At 36.2% G+C, this 20,397-nt stretch overlaps 1 protein-coding gene across 3 annotated transcripts in view; it reads left to right on the top strand.

The window, feature by feature from the left end:
• Window positions 1–20,397, top strand: part of SATB2 (SATB homeobox 2) — a 193,549-nt gene that overhangs the window by 26,371 nt on the left and 146,781 nt on the right. For all 3 annotated transcript variants that reach the window (XM_063695071.1, XM_019022740.4, XM_063695070.1), the window contains one exon: window positions 2,701–2,877. In XM_063695071.1, coding sequence (XP_063551141.1) covers window positions 2,701–2,877 — 177 coding nt within the window. The remainder of the gene's footprint in view (window positions 1–2,700; window positions 2,878–20,397) is intronic.

Raw genomic sequence — 20,397 nt, 5'->3', positions numbered from 1 at the left:
CATAGACTTGAGAAAGATTTATAGTTTCTAAGTAATGGAGACATGATAGCTTATGGAGCAATTGGATTCATTTAAAGATCTTATCTTTGATTCCCAGATGTGTGACACTCAGATGTTGACATTAGGAACTGCACATGGATTTTCAGCATCGAAACTTATGTACACACAGGTATTAGTGGTGAAGTAGCTTATGGCACCATGGACTATATGGCCTTATGTGTGCATATGCTTAAATCATTAGAAATAAAAATCTACCTACTTCCTTGGGCAAAGATTATATGCCAGCATGTAAGAGTTAAAAGCTCTAAATGGGGGCTATTCCTTGCTGGTAGGGACTCTCATGAATGAGTCCTATAAAATGCCATTATGCTTGCTTAGGAAGGTTTTACAACTCCTTTAACTACATTGAGGGCAGGAGTGATATCAGACTTGTTCTTACTTGTATCCCTGGAGCCACTGGTGGTGATACCTGTCACATAGTAGGTGTTCAGTGAATAAATCCTGGATACATGAATGACTACAAAGATAATTTGGGGCCAGGCACGGTGGCTCATGCCTGTAATCCCAGCACTTTGGGAGGCCAAGGCAGGTGGATCACCTGAGGTTAGGAGTTCGAGACCAGCCTGGCCAACATGGAGAAACCTCTACTAAAAGTACAAAAATTAGCCAGGCGTGTTGACGGGCACCTGTAATCCCAGCTTCTCAGGAGGCTGAGGCAGGAGAATCGCTTGAACCTGAGAGGTGGAGGTTGCAGTGAGCCGAGATTGCGCCATTGCCCTCCAGCCTGGGCAACAAGAGCGAGCAAAAAAAAAAAAAAAAGATAATTTGAAGGAAATCTAATTTATATTATTCACTACATGTCCTATATATATTTGGGAATAAACTTGGTATAAATAAATAAGCATTTCATATACCAGTAATGATCACAATTAAAAAATATATCTTACAAGGCATTGTGTAGCTGTCCTAAATCCTTTTCTTTGTCTAAAAAATCAGTCTGCTCCACTCGTATCTTATATTTTTAAATAAATCTACACCATGGAGAGTGTATTTGCTATAGACAATAATACTGCTTTCTTGTTCTCAGGAGTGAACACTGAGTTGTCTTGTGTATGATATGGTTTGACTTGTTACACTGTTGTGCAGTCTTAATAATAATTACCATGATCTTTAATGATAACAATTCTTAATGAGTATTATTATTGTTAATAAGGATTATATTTAATAATTACACCCAATACTTATTATCTTTAATAATAATAATTAGCACATGGGAACCAGTTGCACCATTGTATTATCTTTAGAACAAATACCTCAATCTGTAACCCAGTAGTTTGCAGAGTATCTGCTCCCACCCTTGGCTTTCCAGATCAGAGTGAGTCAGGAGGCTTCTAGGGTTGAGGCCACAGGGAGGGGGTTCTGGAAAACTCCTATGCATTCTATGTGTCAGGGGCCATACTCCATCTAGTCATTTCACACAGAGGTCTTCTTTTTGTTGTGAAGTACCTTCACCATGACCATGTAACTTTCTACCTCCCCCGTCTGCCTACTCACCCATTCTTCGTAAGTTTTAATTTTTCTTGCACAAAAAGAAGACCCATAACATACTAATTTGTGTGAATTACATTAAGCAGGGTCCATGTTTATTACTTGTATGTTGGTAAAACTTTGATCTTCTTCTGCCTTGGTTATGTTTAGATTTAAGTGCCTGTATGACTTTTTTAAAAATAAAAAAAAGTTTAAAAAAATCTTTGGTGAATTAAACATTTTTTAGCTTTTCACACTTTGATACAAAGCAGAGAAATATTTCAGTGACAACAGATTTCAACAGATTTTCAACTAATTTGCTTTATTCTTTAGGGTAGTTTACTTATTTTCTCTGAAAACACAAGAAAAGATACTCCCTTTCCAGTAACTGATGTTAATGTATAAAATAATTTTACATAGGCAAACTTGTATTTGGATGCATATTTTGACATAAATGTAAATTAAGATGTTTATGATCATGTTATTTTCAGGCTAGTTGATAACCTATTTACTAGGATTTAAAAAAACAGCACATAAGAGGGACTTATTTTAAATTTCTATTGACTTTATTATATTCACGTAACAGTGTAGGCCTTAAAATCAAACATACTACCTTAGTAGGAAGGAGCTGGAAGCTTTGAAATATATTTCCAGACAAGAGAAATATATTACTTTTACACGTAAAAGTAATATATTTTAAGAGAAATATATTACTTTTACGTGTAAAAGTAATATATTTAAAGAGAAATATATTACTTTTACGTGTAAAAGTAATATATTTATTACAACTGGAAGCTTTGAAATAGATTTTTAGACAAGAGCAGATCTGATCTGAAAATACTAGTGCTAATAGTTAATGATAAAACTATAGACATTAAAAGATTCGAGTGTCTGTGTGGTCACCTTCATCTCACCTATGTACCAGGACACCTCTAATTGGTGAAAATGATGGGAATCTAAGGGCTTCTGCCACTGCCCTGGGCAATTCTGTAATAATAGAGGGGGAAAACCCACAGCTTTCCATTAGGCCTATATGACTAAGAGGCTTGTTTAATCTAAACCACTGTCGATCACAGATGACTGACTTTTATAACTGTCGCTTCCCTTCTCATCGCGGTGACTGAGATTTGCTTTTTAATGTTTGTGTTTTGCTCTTGAATTTTGTCCCTTCAGGTTTGATGATTCCTGTCTTTTGTGTCGTGGAGCAGTTGGACGGCTCTCTTGAATATGACAACAGAGAAGAACACGCCGAGTTTGTCCTGGTGCGGAAAGATGTGCTTTTTAGCCAGCTGGTGGAGACTGCGCTCCTGGCCCTGGGGTATTCTCACAGCTCTGCGGCCCAGGCCCAAGGTATTAATGCCTCTCCCCTCTCCTCCCAAGTCTCTTGTGTGTCATAATTTGAGGAAGAATATGTTTTCTGAAATAGTTCTCCAAACAAAGGTTGAAGGAGAATTGTCAGATTTAGCATTTCCTAGTGAGCAGTAGAATATTTCTTGTAGAAGGTCTTGTTTCTTGTTTTGGGAAGCATTTGACCAGCACTTCTGGAGCCACAAAATCAACTTGCATTTCAAACTGATCATAGATTTTTTTGCATTTATAACACTGTTATTTTCTGTAAGTTAGGGCCAATGCTGAGATATTTAACTCCTGACTTATCCAAACTTATAATACATGACTTATAAAGCATTCAGTTTTCCAAATTTATTTATTGCTTTGGGCCTGTGGCTTCTGCACTTTGCAATAAGCTTTTAATTAAACAGAAAAAAATGGATGTCTTTTATCCTTTTGTTTCTTTGAAAACTGTTTTGTAGTTTTGATGCAGTCCATTTAGTTAAAAAATATTGCCATGTCTTTATGATCAATTCCTTTCACTTATTTGATTAAATATTAAAATTGCATCATTATTTCAGTGCGTATTGTACAATACTGGGGAGCCCATTGTGAGCTTCTGTTGTTTCATTTTGAAGTATAGCCCATTGTTCTGTCATGCCAAATAATTGACAAAACAAATAATAACAAAAATCCTCCCCAAACCTTGAGTGATGGAAAAAAAAAATAGATCTGATGGAATTTATTGTTCTTGTTTTTCAGCTGAAATGGTTGAATTGTATTGTTTATGATTATGGTTATAATCAAAGGAGAGAAATCCGTAACTTCCAGATCTTAGTTTATATGTTAGTGTCCTGTATTACTATCTTTAGTTAACATTTGTGAATATGCCAAGGATGTTTGTTATTTTTTAAAATGTGTTTCTCTTCATATAATTCCTAAGAACTATCAGTCAGAGCCTCATTTTTACCAATAAGGATACTATGAGAGATTAAACATTGATATAAAGTTACAGATGTGGTGACCAAGGGATTTAAATTCCCAAGCTCTTGAATTTGATTCTGTAAGTAGATGATTGCTTTTTAGGAAATATTTTAAGTATTTAAGTTATACTTTAGTTCTATCAAGAAAGCAACCTAATTGAAATTAAGAATGTTTTCCCAGGGCAGGTAGTACCCTACTAGTTATTGTGAATCCCAGCGCAGTCTGAATCTGAGCGCTGGCCAGGCTGGGCGCAGTGATATAGCTGAATCGTAGAGTCCAGTGCTTTCAAAGCAGCCTGATAAAGGATGATTCATTTCCTTTTTCCAACGACTTTCCTTCTTGTGTGAGGGATTCACGATTTGATACTGAGCAAATTGCATACTGGGCACCATTGCTTTAATGTCATGCTATGTACTTAAATGAAATAAAAGAATCTCCCTTCCCTTACCCCCACAAACTTTTCATGCCACTTTAGGGATATTTTTCTCTGAATGTAAAGGTCATTGTATCCCACTGCTTGCACCCTGGTGTGCCAGCTTCCTGTTTGACAGGGCCATCCATCTCAGTTAGCACAGCCGTTCAGCGCGTCGCGAGCTCACATGTGGAACACAGAGCACTAAGTGGCCAAGATTTGATTCTTGGCACATGCTGAGGGAAGGGGCTCTCAGGAAATTTGCACTAGGGAGCCACACTATTCCTTTCAGGGATTTCGCCTAAGAATTCTACTCACCAAGGTGAGATGTATGAGCAAATAAATGTCATCTACAGTGGAGGATTATTAAACAGGGAACAAGTCAAAAGTGATTATTTGCCTCCTCAAAGTTTTTGAATATTAAGGCTAAAATGCTAAATATTATACTATTTATAAGTCGAATCAATATTCTTAAGGTGCTCTAGAGTACAGATATACTTTATTTTATAGGTAAGCAAAGATTTTATCACTCAGTCTCGTACTGTAATCTCACAAAGAAAAAAAATCAGTTTGTTTTAAATTAGGCTGCTGATCTGTGTTTTGGGGAAATGGAAAAACTTAGAATTGTTTACTTTGAAATAAATATATTAGATCATTGTCTTCATTCAGATCATTAAAAGTATGCTGTTTGCTGCGTGTTTATTGTAGACCAAATAGTATGCATGATAAGACAGGTAATTCATATGCTGGATAAACAGCAGCGTGTGAAAAAGATAGAAAAGGAGGTAGAACAAAATATGACTTTTGATGACTGAAGGCATGAGGTTTTATGGGGGTAGTTTTTTGTTCATTTTTGTTTGGCTTTGTTGATTGTTTCATGTTTATGTAATTCCTCCAAGATGAGGACTTGAGGGACTTCCTGGCAAATCCATTTAAAGCAGAGAAATGGCAGTATTCTTGAATCTCTTTTTCCTATGCTGGAAAAGTTAGGCAGAACTAAACTGCAAGGATAGTGGGTTGCTTTAGCCATCTTAAAAATCAAGACTCTTGAAATATGATTTTTCATTTTGATGTGACCAGAAAAGAGTGTCAGTAATTGAGTTGGAAGAGTATTTCAGATTGCCTGTAAAGGAGGAAATACATTAGCAATGTCATTATTTGGAATAGTCCTCAAGTCCCAATGACAGGGCAGCAGGTCCATGATCTTGTGAACATAGGATAGTCAGTTTCTTTTTCTCAGAGGGTATTCCCTCCAGGTGAGTTGAATTTTTATTAAGAAAGAATATTTGCTCCTAAAGAATGATAGAAATTCTACTAAAATGGAGTTTAGGGATTTCTTTCCCTGTGTTAAAATAACCTTTATTTGAAGGCTAGATATTAGTACCTAAGAGAGAATAGTGTAAAAGATACTGTCATAAACCATGGTAACTGTGTTTCTAGCTGACCCATAACCTCCATTTCCCAACACACATTCTGTTAACTCTGATTCTCAAGGATATGAAATGCAGGATTCATCAGACTTGCTGTTTTGCATATGTAGAAAGGCAAAAGCTGGCAGGCCCTTTGCTTCTACCAGAATAGCTGGACTGAGGTCTAATGAATGGCAAGCATACTTTATACTATATGTATGATGGGCCGTGAGTACACGTCTCTGCATTGAAAGTCTTTTGAAAGAGGCATGTTAATCCAGGGTACTGCTGCTATTCTGGGAACTGCCCCACTCTCCCAACCTAAAACTCACTTTACTATTCTTTCTTCTTTCCTTTTCATCCTTTCAGTTCTTCCCCATAAGGCTTTTGGCAGTAGCCATGGAGCTCCCCACACTGTCCAGAGATTTCTGGAGTCCACTGGTTGAGTAGCTATTCATTCATATTGGCAGTGTGAATGGTGGGCTTTGGGAGGCAGCTGTGATGGCAAGGTGATGCCTCACTGTGCTTGTTTGATTTAATTTGTAAGTGGGCATTTTATCTCTCCCCTACTTTCTGTTAATTTTAAAATAAATTTTAAAATTGACTGTTGATTAATTTAATTTATTTATTTCGAGACTGAGTCTCGCTCTGTCACCCAGGCTGGAGTGCAGGGGCGTGATCTTGGCTCACTGCAACCTCTGCCTGCCGGTTTCAGGCGATTCTCCTCCCTTAGGCTCCCAAATAGCTGGGATTACAGGCGCCTGCCACCAAGCCTGGCTAATTTTTGTATTTTTAGTAAAGATGGGGTTTCACCATGTTGGCCAGGCTGGTCTTGAACTCTTGACCTCAGGTGATCCGCCCACCTCGGCCTCCCAAAGTGTTGGGATTACAGGCGTGAGCCTCCGTGCCTGGCCGACAATTTTATTTTAAAACAAACGTGCTTAGCAAATAAGCAAAAATCCTTTCTGACTGGATTTTTTTTAAGGTCAAAATTATATGTTTAAGAAGGGGTATATTAATTGTCACTGTTTCTTATTTATATTGGAGTAATTACATTCATGCAGTCATTTAAATAATGTTTCTAAAACACAGAAGAGGTGTCTTTAATAAATGTTATGTGAATCAAGCAGGGCGCCAAGTACATTCTCAATGATATAAAATTCCACATATATGCATGGAAGAAGGACAAAGGCAATGTATTAAAATAATCAACAGAGTAGGTGATGGGATTATGTGGGATTTTCTTCTTTTTCTAATAAAAAAAGTAAATATCAAATTTTACTTCCTTCATGAATTCTTTGAATAAATGGGAAGATAATTATGTCTTATTCCCCAATTTTGATAAGCTGTTCACTTCATCCCTAATTTATCCACAAATGTGAAAATTTATACATGATACAGATGTATTTCTGTTTTTTCAGTGGAAGATTAAAAAAAGAATCAATAAATCGTTAATGAGCCCCTGTAATGTATAAACCAAGGGATTTCTTAGAGTTGGTTTTTTTCTTTCTTTCTTTCTTTTTTTTTTTTTTTTTGAGACAGAGTCTTGATGTGTATCCCAGGCTGTAGTGCATTGGCACAATCATAGCTTACTGCAGCCTTGAACTTTTGGGTTCAAGCAATCTTCCTGCCTCAGCCTCCTGAGTAGCTGGGTGGCCATGCCACCATGCCCAGCCTAATTTTTACTTTATTTTTTGTAGAGACAAAGTATCGTTATGTTGCCTCAGGTGATTCTCCTGCTTCAGCCTCCCAAAGTGTTGGGATTAAAGGTGTGAGCCACTGTGCCCAGGCAATTCTTAGAGCTTTAATATAATGCATGGTAACAATTGAGCAATTACTATATGTTGAGCACTATTCTAAGAGATTTACATGTACTAACTCATTTAATTCTCATAACAGACTTTTGAAGTAAGTTATACATTTCCCATTTCACAGAAGAGGAAACTGAGGCAAAGAAAGGTAGGGGAGTAACTTTCCCAGAGGCGCAGGCTAGTGTGTGGAAGAGCTGAAATCTGAAGTCCATTGATCTATCTCTAGAGTCAAAGTCCTTAACCACACAGCCGTCCTGTGAACAGTTTGATTGCCAGCACTTGCTCTTTACTTTTGGACATAAGCCCTAAAAGGTAGGACTTTTTGGATTAGGTGGTTACTAAATACATGCTGATTATATATATTTGATAATGATGTTTATATATTTCATTTCTTTGATGAAATATATAGATACTTTTTTGAAGTAACAGAGACAGACTTCATTAAAATTTAAAAGCAAACAAAAAGCCAAACCTCATAGAATTGTCATGTACTGAAGCCAACTTCTAAAACTAAATACTTGTAGAGGGCCTATAGTAGGTTGAGCATTTCAAATACATAATTCTTGCTTATGTGACCAAAATGAGTCCTGATACAAAAATAGAACATATTCCTAATCTAGAAGTTTCTTATCAAACTTACAAATGTTTTGTCAGTGTTGATCTGAACCTCATCTGCTTGAAGGCATTGTATGTAGAAAGCAGAATTTCCATCTATGAACTGGAAACAATGACAAAAATAAAAATGATTTAAAACCAAAATACCAAGGATATTTTTATAAAAAATGAATGCCGTTATTATTATCACTTTATTATTCATTTATTATATATTTTTCAATGTACTATCTCTTTACAATGTACTATTGGGAAGATCTTTACATAGAGGCTACTTTCAAGGACAATTTTATTGTTAGAAATGAATATTCTTTCAGTTTAAATTGTTCAGTGTTTGAAATGCTCTGCTCTTAAATTCTCTAAAATCATTTTTTATGGAAACATGCAACATATACAAATTCGAGAGACTTGTGTATTAAATATTCATGAACTCCTCATCTAGGATCAACAATTAGAAATTCATGGCCAATCCTGTCTCATCTCTTTCCCTACCTACTTCTCACCCCCTCCCCCACTGGATTATTTCAAAGTATATCTTAGATATTACATTTTATCCATAATATTTTAATAAATATCTCTAAAAGATAAAGACTATCTTAGAAAACATAAACCACAATACTATCATAACTCCTAAAAAAAGATAATTCTTTAATTTCACATTCAGTAAAGATTCAAATTTTCTTAATCATTTTGTAATTTTTTTTTTAGTGTTGCCTTATTCAAATTAGGAGCCATACAAATCTATAAATTGCACTTGGTTGATGTGTCCCTTAATTTTTTTTTTTGAATCTATAGGTTATCTATTCTTTCACACTTAAAAAAATTCTTTTCTGAAACTTAGGTTTGCTGCTTTAATTCAGAATTTTTGTTTGCTAAACTTAATGAAAATCCTAGTCCTATAAATTCCTTCAAATACTATGATTTTAAATAAACAATTAGTGCCTGTGCACGATGACTCATTCCTGTAATCCCAGCACTTTGGGAGGCTGAGGTGGGCAGATCCCTTGAGGTCAGGGGTTTGAGACCAGTCTGGTGAACATGGCAAAACCCCGTCTCTACTAAAAATACAAAAATTAGGCAGGCATGGTGGCAGGTGCCTGTAATCAATTCCAGCTATGTGGGAGGCTGAGGCAGGAGAATCACTTGAACCCAGGAGGTGGAGGTTGCAGTGAGCCAAGATTGTGATAGTGCCACTGCACTCCATCCTGGGCGACAGAGAAAGACTCTGTCTCTAAATAAATAGATAGATGTCTCTAAATAAATAGATGTCTCTAAATAAAGACTCTGTCTCTAAATAAATAAATAGATGGACAGTCAGATAATTAGTAAGTGCAGTCATAATTTTGGAAAGGAATTCAGAAATTCACCTTTTTTTCTTTTTCTTTCTTTCTTTCTTTTTCTTTTCTTTTTTATTTTTTTGAGAGAGAATGGTTAAAAGATATATGTTGTCTGGAGTCAAAAGGTTTTTCATGCTCTGAAAGTTTGACATTTTCCCTATTGAAAATGTTTAAAATGGTTCAGGCATGGTGGCTGACAGTTGTAATCCCAGCACTTTGGGAGGCCAAGGCGGGTGGAGCACCTGAGGTCAGGAGTTTGAGACCAGCCTGGCCAACATGACCAGATGGCCAAACCCTGTCTCTACTAAAAATACAAAAATTAGCCAGGCACAGTGGCGCACACCTGTAATCCCAGCTACTGTGGAGGCTGAGGCAGGAGAATCACTTGAACCCGGGAGGAGGAGGTTATAGTGAGCTGAGATTGTGCCACTGCACTGTAGTCTGGGCAACAGAGCAAGACTGCATCTCAAAAATAAATAAATAAATAAAAAAGAAGAAAGCTTTTAAAATGGTTTAATCTTGTCTTGCTTTCTCTATTTCTTCCTTTCACTCTCTCTCTTTTCCCTACTTTTTCTTCTTTAAACACTAAATGTTTGGGAGACTTTCAGCAGTTTTTTCTTTATAAGGGCAATGTTGAAAAAATATACGTATTTAGACATTTTAGGCCTTAGAGCTAACTTTTAACAGACACGCTGCTTTTTAAAAAATTCTGTGGCTCTCTAAAGAGAGCTGAAAATGCTACCCCAAATTGCTGTTAACCATGTCTCAGCCCTCATTAGAGCTGGATAGGCTGCAATGTAAAACACTATTTGGAGAACACAATTCTTCAACAGACCCCATGCTTTGTCCTCCTCTGCTATATAAAATTAAATATTCATACATATGTATGTGTGCACATATGCATGTTCATATGCACACAGTGAAACCTGAAATACTAATTAAATGCCAGCGGTGAAATAATGCTCACCTTATTTCCTCATCCGAATACATAGTTAAGATTGAATATCTAATATAATATTTATAGTTCTGTATTCCTTATATTTGTTTATGTTGGCATAAATATGTATTTAACATATATAGATATATAATTATGGCTCACATGAAGGTCAGCTGATGGAAATATTGTTTATATGTTAATTTGTAGAGGGTGAAGACTCTAACTTGATTTTCGAGATACCTAGCAGTTGACTAGGTAGTGCTTGGGGGTAAAAGCTGTTGAGGGCAAGAAATGAATGTGTGATCTCACTTTACCTCTGACCTTGCAATTTCTACTTGAATGCCCACTAAAAAAAAAAATCCTATCAGTGGAAATAATTCATTTAAAAATGTAGCTTATTATTTCCTCCATGATGAGGAAAGTATTTAGCAGTGTTTTCAGTTATCTGTTTTGCTTGGGATGATAGGCCATGGTAGCAATTAACTTTGATATATTTTTTAAACGGCCTAAAGTCCTTCTTCTCCAGAGCTTAGGCATTAATGCCCATGACCTGGAAGGGACTGGTCATCTGAGACATTCACGTAAAATGATCCAGGTTAAACAGACTGACCTACAGATATATACAACCTTTATTTAATAATTAAGGTATGTCTCATTAAAATATATAGCTTCTAGGAGTTTCAAGTGTGAAACCTACAAGCCTAAAATTTGTGGTACTCTGATATGATATATATCATGTTTAATTTTTTATTCTGCTCCCCTTTAAAGCATAACTGTCTTTTACTAACTTATAGATTTTAAATGCAAAGTAGAGTTGTTTGCTGAATAGCTAGGTTTGTTTGTGGTTTAAGAAGATGTAGTACAGATTTCATTCAAGGAACTCATTTGGTAAAAAACACATTTGTTAAAGCACTTAAATTTTTCAATAGTGCTGTTACTTTTTTGGTATATTCTTTACATTTAAACTTGTCCATTGATATAACTCCTAGTTTTGATGCTATACCATTATTTTCCAACTCTAAGTAAAATCTATTTTGGCATTCATAATGGACAGTAAAAAAGTCTTGGCCATAGAACATTTTGTAATATTAAAATGCTTTTTAAGAAATTCCCTGCTTCCTATTCTGTCTTTTTTTCCTTTGGAAAAGATTTCTCATCATCTGAATCTTATAATTTCAGTTATTTGCAAAATTGTGAAATTTCAGAATTGTAGGTCTTTCACTTCATATGTTAGTATATATTTTACATTTTAATACTTTGTCCAGATTTTCTTACAGTGTTATTATATTTTTACATTCCTATGGGATCCCAGTTCCATAACTATTCATTTATTTCTGTAGTATTAAGTGTTCAATTTATTTATTACTTAGTTCAAATAGCTTAGCATATAAGTGGGACCCAGAGCTGTCAGGGACTTCCTTTGTTTACAGTATGACAGAAGAAGAGCTCGGTGGTGGTTTTGAGAGGCAGGGGTGAAAAGTGAGCATTCTGCTGGCTGTTTGGTCACAGTTGGGCACCTTAGGTTGGTTTCCTAGGTGCCAGATAGATTTTGCGTGACTGTGATGAGCATTTAAAACCCAGCACTTTGAAATGCAGGTTTCTTTTGATGGGCAGCTTTGAGAGCTCTAAAGGGTCTTAAGTCAAGGCTCTAGAGCACGTGCCACTTGCTTGCTCAAAAGCAGTATTTGGCAAAATTGTATGTCAATGAGAGAAAACACAAAGGTTCTTCCTCTATCTGTCTGCCTCTTTTTGGTTTGAAGAAATATCACTCAGGACAGAACAGCAAATCTGTGCTACTATTTTACAAGCTTGTTACTCAAGTTGGAAAAGATCGCTGTAGGCTATATGCAAATCAGACAGCGCAGAGGTCCCCCTCGGCTTCCAGGTTGTGCTCAGCAGAGAGATGCTTCCAAGATACTCTTTCTGTCAGTTTTATAAATCAGAGGATAGGATGCTGAAAATCTCCTAGAACATTTAAAACATCTGCCCTCAATGATTTGGCTGCTCAGGTCTAATAATCTCCCTGGTAAAAGCCTACCATCATGGGAGCTGAGCTAAGAGGGCAGCCTGTTCTTGATTGAAAGGCCTCACCAGCCTCACCAACTTCAAATGGTGGTTCTTCTTGAGAATCTATGCTCCAGAGCCATGGTAATAAATAGCAATTCTAAATGTCTTGTTTTATTACTATGAATACGGTGATTCCTTAAGGGGGTGAAGAGACTTCTTTAAAGGGGGCCTATGTTAGATAATCTGCAGTGAAAGATATATCAGAAGTGCATGAAAAAAATCTTTCCATGCATAGAGTTTTCCATGCACTTCTGATATATCTTTCTTTAAAGATTTTAAAATTAAGATCTTTAGTCTTTTGAGCACTATTGAAAGATAGGTGGTTGAATTTTACCACTCTTACTTTGCAGAAAGGAAAGCTAAGAAACTTTAAAAGAGCACACCTGGAGTCTGTGGTTCTCTAGCATCATATTTTATTCACTCATTTAACAAATATTTTTCAAGTGTCTATTATGTGTTAGATGTTGTTCTAGGTGTTGAGACACAGCAAAGAACCAAATACATAATGTCTCTGCCCTCAAGATACTTACATTCTTATATGTAGGGGAGATGGAAAATAAGCAACTCAATATGTAATAAAATGTTAGGTAGAACCTAACATTATATTATGCTTATTTTGATCCTGTTCTCTCCATTTCGTCTAGAACTAGGGTTTTGGCAAACGTAGACTTCTGGAAAGAAGCTGCTTAACCAGAACAAAGTGACAGGTTTTGAATATGTTTTGAGGATTAAAACTAAAATGATTTGACACTTAAAAGGTTAAGGTTCAGCTGTCTGAATTGTCTGAAAAATTTACTTACATGGACTAACTCATGTTTGGAATAGGATAAATGTAACATTGTTACAATTAGCTTATATTAAGTCATGGTTTTGCTTTTGTGAGGGAAATTGAAGCTTTTACATAATAGACATATTATGGATATAATAAAATTTGTTAATATTTATTGAGTGCTTCTTATGTACCAGGCACTGTCCTAGGGCTTAACATTTACTAACTCATTCAAGCTCATAATAACCCTGTGAAGTATGTAATATTATTGTCCATATTTTACCAATGAAGAGGCTGAGGCTCAGAGAGGTAAATAGCTTGACCAACACCAAAAACTGGCTTCAGAAAATGTGTACTTAACCAATATCCCATTTAGTGGCACTGTATTTCTAATCTGTCAATTGAGTCTAGAATCCAAGCGAATAGTAATTATACGTTACAGGCATAAACCAAAGGTTGACATTTTCAAATTGATAACTTAATGAAGATATGTATTTTTAAATTGAGTGGGGAGCTTGTTTTGAGCTTAAATGACAAAATTGAACTTGCTATCATGGATGGCATTTTATAAGAACCTGTTTTGTTAGACCCTATTTTTGTATATTTGTATATATAAGCTCCTTATAAACTTATAAAGTTTAAATTTGTTTTTTTCTAATTATAAAGTATACTTGTTAATTACAAAAAAAAAAACTAAAAATTTTTAAAAGTAGAAGACAAAATTCCCTCATGAACCAACCATTCTAGAGATAAAAATAGGTAATATTTGGGTTGCTTCCCTTTGGTTATAGTTCTATGCATACTTTTACATAGTGGAGGTCAGTTGTATGCAATATTTTCACTTCTAGTTCTTACTTAACATTATAATGTATAACTTCCATAGTCTATATTATTAATTTTAATACTACGTAACCGTGAAGCTTTGGATTTTCAAATCAAATTAGAAACATTAGTTTTCTCTTGATTATCTATTAATGGAAGGATTTAGGAATGGTCAGTAAATTAGGAAGTGTTAAGTGCAGATACTATACCCAGCACATGCTGGGCAATCAGAGTAATTTACGTCAACATTTATGTGCAGATACAGTTGTTCTTTGAAAATAAATTTATTTTCATTGTTCATTGCAGGTGCAAGGCCAGATTTTTTTACAAAAACTTTTTTGACATTAATGTTCATTTGGCTTGCTTTCTTACCTTTGCCTGTGGTAAAGAGTTAAGCGTTTGTTTTTAATGTGGAAGAAGGCTATAAAGACATTGTGTCAGTTAGGAAATTTTAGTTAATTGATTTCATATTTTGTTTTTGTAATTGTCTTGTTCTTACCCACATTTTGTTCATTTTCCTCTTTACAAAACATACACGCAGTATTGTGCGGGTTGGTTACTGACTGCTTACTAGTTTCACGATGACAGTCCTGTGTTAAGATGTTTCTTTGCCCAGGAATTAATAACTGATGACAGTTTGTCCATTTGTTAGCCTCTGTTTTTTGCTGTGTGCAGTAGGATGGAGATTTTATGAAGGAGTCTTTGGGGGAAACTCTGAAGGAAGGTTTTTTTCTATGTTTGAATTGCTTGAGAACAGCCCATTATTGGAGGTAGGGAATTTGTCAAACAAATCATGAAATCTCACATATTTGCTGGAGTGATGGGTTGTAATCCTTTTTGTTTGTTTGTTTCTATGGGACCTCAGGTCCTGCTGGGCATGGAAAAGAGATAAGCATCTCTCTGTCTCCCTTCTGCATTGTATAATTCTAATGTGACCCAGCTTCTTTTCATAGTCTTTCTTATAGCATAGCAAGTATGAGATGGTCCTACCTGGAACCTATTTGAGTACCTACTCTGAACTTTTTCTAATAGTGTCATTGGCTCCATTCTGATTGTCTCCCTTCTGAGTGTATTTCTGGAGTCATGCGGCTCATACTGAGGCCTATCCTCAGATACTGGGATCGTTCTCTTCGTATATGAGTATGTTGGTAGTCCCAAGATAGAGAGAAGTATTTGTTTTCAGTAAGTATTTGCCTGGGTTTTCATAATAGATATAATTGGCTAGCATTTATAGAACTCAAATTATCTATTAAAATATATTCATGTAACCAAAAATATCAATTTATGTGAAAGAAATATTAGTTATGAAACCAGTTTCATAATTAAACAAGTATACAATAAGTATACAAATGAGATATCAATTTAACATATTACATTATAATTTGCTATGTTCCTTTTTTACATGTGACCCCCACTAGATATTAAAATGCACCCATATGCACTTTAAACTAATGCAATTAAGATCATCAGTTGCTTTTCCGTCTTATTAAGGGGGAATTTCCTGTTGTGACTAATGACAAGATTATGAATTTGTCTGAGTCTCTTGGCAGATATTAATTTAACCATGTAAATTAAAAGGAGTAGGCCCAACCCTGCTGTAAATCAGGGGATTAAAACATATGGGGTGGCACATTCTACCAGGAGACTGAGGTGTCACTTAGTACTCAATAAGGGATGCTGGCCACATTGTCTTGGAGTTCCCTAAAATAACCAATTTATCATCCAAACAAGCACCCACCAGTAGGATGTTTTTTTCTCATCTCCTATTGGAATGCCTTAAGACATAGTCTCACTAGATTCTTATGTCCATTTAGTCCTAAAAACAAGAAAAAAAGAGTGGTATGGGTATTGTTGCTAATGATAATGCTAGGAAGCATAGAGCTTACTATGTGTGAGGCACTGTTCTAAGTGTGTTACACATGTTAAATCATTTAATGTTCGCAAACCTTGTGTGGCATAAGCATAATTATCTTCATTTAACAGCTGAGGAAACTGAGGCACAGATGGGCTAAGTGACATACCCCAGGGTACACAGCAAGTAAGTGATGGAGCCAGGACCTAAATGTTCAAACCCAGGCATTCTGTTTCTTGAGACAGTGGCTTAGCCATCACACCCCTCTGCCTCTCTAGGGCATGATTAAGACATTGTTGTAATAGTGTGTTATCATTAACAATACGAATAAAAGTCCCTGTAAGGCCTGACCTAATATAACTAGATTAACTCATTAAAATGCTAAATATTTCTCTCTCTTTTCGTTTATTTATTTATTTTTTTCTTCAGGGGGTGGATTGGGAGGAAGGGAGAGAGGAAGAGAACTTCAAAGACATTACAAATGCATTCTACTTAATCTGAAATACTTTGATGCTTCTGGAAAAGTGAGATGATTTAATTTCATATATAATTGCATGAGGAATTATAAATTATGTTTTCTGAAATACCTATGACATGAAACCACAAAATGAACAGATAAAACTGATTTGTTCTCTGACAAATCAAGATATATGGCAGTGTTTTCATTACAAGTGCCATTTGTGCGGAGGGAGCAGCTGAGTATGCTACAAGATGACAGGAACCGTTCCCAGGCGGCACTGCTTTCACATGGACATCCCGAGGTAATTTATAACCCATGCTAAAATTTTTAAAAAACATGCTGTCAAGAAAGCCAAGGTTGAACTTCTAAAGTCATGGAATGCAGGTACATCTTTCTAATTGACCATCTTTAGCATAAACTTACTCCTTAGAAATAAGTTGTTTTATTCTGTGGGGAGAATGGATTATTTTCAGGGCACTGGGGGTGCCATTTAGAAAATTATCTCTCTTAGTGCGTTTAATAGTTTCCTGGAAGATATGTGTTGACTTCTGCTGGAGGGTAATATATTCATAGTAAAACTGACTAAGGATTCTTTTTACTTCCCACTGGCCTAAAAACAGTGTGTTCTAGGCCTCTGTGGTGGTGGAAGGTGAAGACTCAAAATATGGATGTTGTGAGTTGAAGCACTTCTCAAAGGACCTGTGTCCCTAAGCTGCCACAGTCATTTGTTTGTCTTGAATTTTAAAAGGGCTTTGAAATGTGTGGAACCAAAATAGTTCTGTTTGTAGTACTGGTGATTCTGGGAAAACGAGAGCATGGTTGTCTGTGTGGGAGAGAGCTGATGTGGGTCGATTACCAGTGGCACTGTATCGTGTTGGTTTTGCTCTGCAGTGATGGGTTTCTCACTGAGCTGCCCAGAATCACTCACTCGATGCCTTTTGGGATCAACGACATTTGATTTGTAATGAGTGGGCAGGAATGGGAGTGGAGACCAGATCTTTGGGTCAAAGAGGGAAAAAAGGAACTCCGTACAGCAGATCATAGTCTCTTTTGCATCTGATTCCAGCCTGATGAATTCTCACACACAGGGGGCATTATGCTATATAACTAAGACGTGTATTAGATGCTTTATGTAATGCTTTCTTTTTGGGTACATTTTCTGTTACGTGTAACAAAACATTGACTGAAAGTGTTTATTTAATAAGAGTTAAAATTTACTAAACCAAATCAAACAAATTGAATTGTTCAAAAATGTTTGGATGTAGAAGCAAACCAGGTTAAGATTTGAAAATAAATTCACATTTTACATTAGTTTTTAAAATAAAACTAATAAACTAATAAAATGTGAAAAAATTTCACATTTTACATTAGTTTTTAAAATAAAACTAATAAACTAATAAAATGTGAAAAAATTTCACATTTTACATTAGTTTTTAAAATAATTTCCTTTTAATTTTAAATATAGTGAAACGTAGATGGTGAAGAACAAATTGATTGACTAGTTTCTTTCCCCTAAGAAGTGGATAAGCAATTGATCACGATGACTTCGCTCACTTAACAGATCGTTGGCCCTCTAGTTCTGTGTCTTTTACAATCTGGTTCTGACTGAGGGCATTGTAGTATAGTGCAGTGGTTAGGCATTGTGGACTCTGACTGCCAGGCCTTTCATCTTGGTGCTCCCCACTTCCCAGCTCTGAGATTCTCTGCCTCAGTTTCCTCTTCTATGAAATCAGGGTAGTAATTATAATTCCCCCCTTGTAGGGTTGTTAGGAAGATTAAATGAAACAATCCAAATAAAGTGCTTTACATTGCCCTTGACACAGGGTAAGGGCTGAATCATGTTAGTTGCTATTATGATTCCAGTTGTTGTTATTATTACTTTGCAATGCAGAAGCCAGATACAGTGTGTCAATTTCTTTTGTTTTCTGTAGCTTCAATTCGTATGAGCCCTCATTCTGAGATACCGGATGTGAAGTACCAATCTTAAATTTTCTTAAGGTATAGGAAGACTAGGTCTTCTGGTATTCATGTTTTTAAATTGACAATATCCTATTCCGTGACTGCGTCAACTTAGAAGAATGTTATTTTCTCTTTTGTGGATAAGTTGTTCTGCACTACATTGCTTCTTTCCCCTTTTCTTCAGAGTACTTAAATATTTACACAGGCTGACAATATAATAAAACTTCCACCCCCATCATCTGGTTAAAATTGTGTATTTTAAACAATGAAATATCCTTAACTTATGACAAATGAAACTTTAAATATTCACTGATAGCTTTGTAATTAGTGAGTTATAGTCTCGGGACAAATTTTTTTTCTGTTCCTTGGTTTTTCTTCTTAAAGTTCTAAATATTGAGTTACCTCAGTACAAATGCGGCTTGACTACAGTGAAGCCATTTTATTTAATCCAACTCTTCCCACAGTCGTGTTGAGAAAACAGATGATTTTCCCTTCCATTCCTCCTCTGAAATAGTTGCTCATATCTTTTCTCTTCTTCTCAAGTGGTTCCACTTGTGGAACTGCCTCAAAGCACATCTGGGACTATGTGGAGCAGAAGGGATGTAAATGATTTCCTCTGGGGATGCGTTGTCAGTAGGTATTTGTATCCTGGAAAATTTGAATGTAATGAGAACTGAACTTGTCACCCTTGAATCATGGTTCCTTTTTATCCTCTCTCCTAGAGCATTTCACAGGAGGTAGCTTCATGCCGAATTATATTATTTTGGTGCACTTTTACCTGGCCTAAACGATCATGGCTTAAAAAAAAAAGTAAATGGTGATATTTATATGATTTAAGCACACAGCACACCTAAAGACAGCAGGTCATGTTATTATTATTTTTTTTTGTGAGTGTGTGTGTGTGTGTGTGTGTGTGTGTGTGTGTGTGTGTGTGTGTGTGAGAGACAGAGTCTCACTCTGTCCCCCAGGCCGGAGTGCAGTGGCATGATCTCCGCTCACTGCAAGCTCCGCCTCCCGGGTTCACGCCATTCTCCTGCCTCAGCCTCCTGAGTAGCTGGGACTACAGGCACCTGCCACCATACCCGGCTAATATTTTGTATTTTTAGTAGAGATAGGATTTCACCATGTTAGCCAGGATGGTCTCCATCTCCTGACCTCATGATCCGCCTGCCTCAGCCTCCCAAAGTGCTGGGATTACAGGCGTGAGTCACCGCGCTTGGCCCATGTTATGTTATAGTCAGTTGTATTCCAGCATAATGAAATTAACCTGTAAACAAGGCAGTAAGAAATGACATGGAGGGGAACTCAAAAGTAGTAATTTTATTCTGATTTATTGACTTTTTCTTCACCTCTCCAGTCTTCTACTTTACTGTTTCTCTCCCTTTTGTTAGTATTTAAACCCCTCCTGTCTTCCTGATTTTTGAGCAGATTCTATTCTTAAAAAAAATTAAACATGAATTACCTGTGGTAAACATAGCATTTGAAGAAGACCTCTCTCCTGCCAACTAGTAGATGTGTGGTCCCCCTGTGTTTTTGGTGTGTGTTTATTTTAATATTAGAATTACCAACTGAAAGCCAATAATACTCTAAGAAAAGTATAATTACGAAGGTAAATCTGTATCAAAAATTGTGTGGTGTACCTCAAGGTCAAATATAATTATTAGTGGATAGTCTGTTTGATAATTACCCATTCATAGATTTGTACATAATGTTTTCAAAATTGTGTGTTTTTAAAATTCATTCAGTTTCCTACAAAGTATAATCCACTAGATCATAAACAAAATAACCTCCTTTGGTATAATAGAACCACACCTGTATGGAAATAACTGTAACACTCTAAAATAGAAATATAATAGTCCTTGTGCGAAATAATGTAATGTAACTTCTGCTGAGTCTTGGGTCCAGTAGTTCTACTTTTCCTTTCCTTTGTACTCACCCCTGCTGAGGCCTATGCCTTTGACAGCCACCTCTCTACCCTGTGGCCCTTGGCAGTGGCAGTGAGGGCAATGATGATGCTACAAGTTGGCACACAGGCTTGGTGGGGCTGAGGACAACCTTACAGAGAAGGACAGCTCACATGGAGTGTTACTGGCCCTGGAGGATACTCGCA

The sequence above is a fragment of the Gorilla gorilla genome, chromosome 11 (genome assembly GCF_029281585.2).
Source record: "Gorilla gorilla gorilla isolate KB3781 chromosome 11, NHGRI_mGorGor1-v2.1_pri, whole genome shotgun sequence".
Taxonomy (NCBI): Eukaryota; Metazoa; Chordata; class Mammalia; order Primates; family Hominidae; genus Gorilla; species Gorilla gorilla.
The sequence above is the reverse complement of the archived record's forward strand: the minus strand, read 5'-3'. Positions and strand labels throughout refer to the sequence as shown.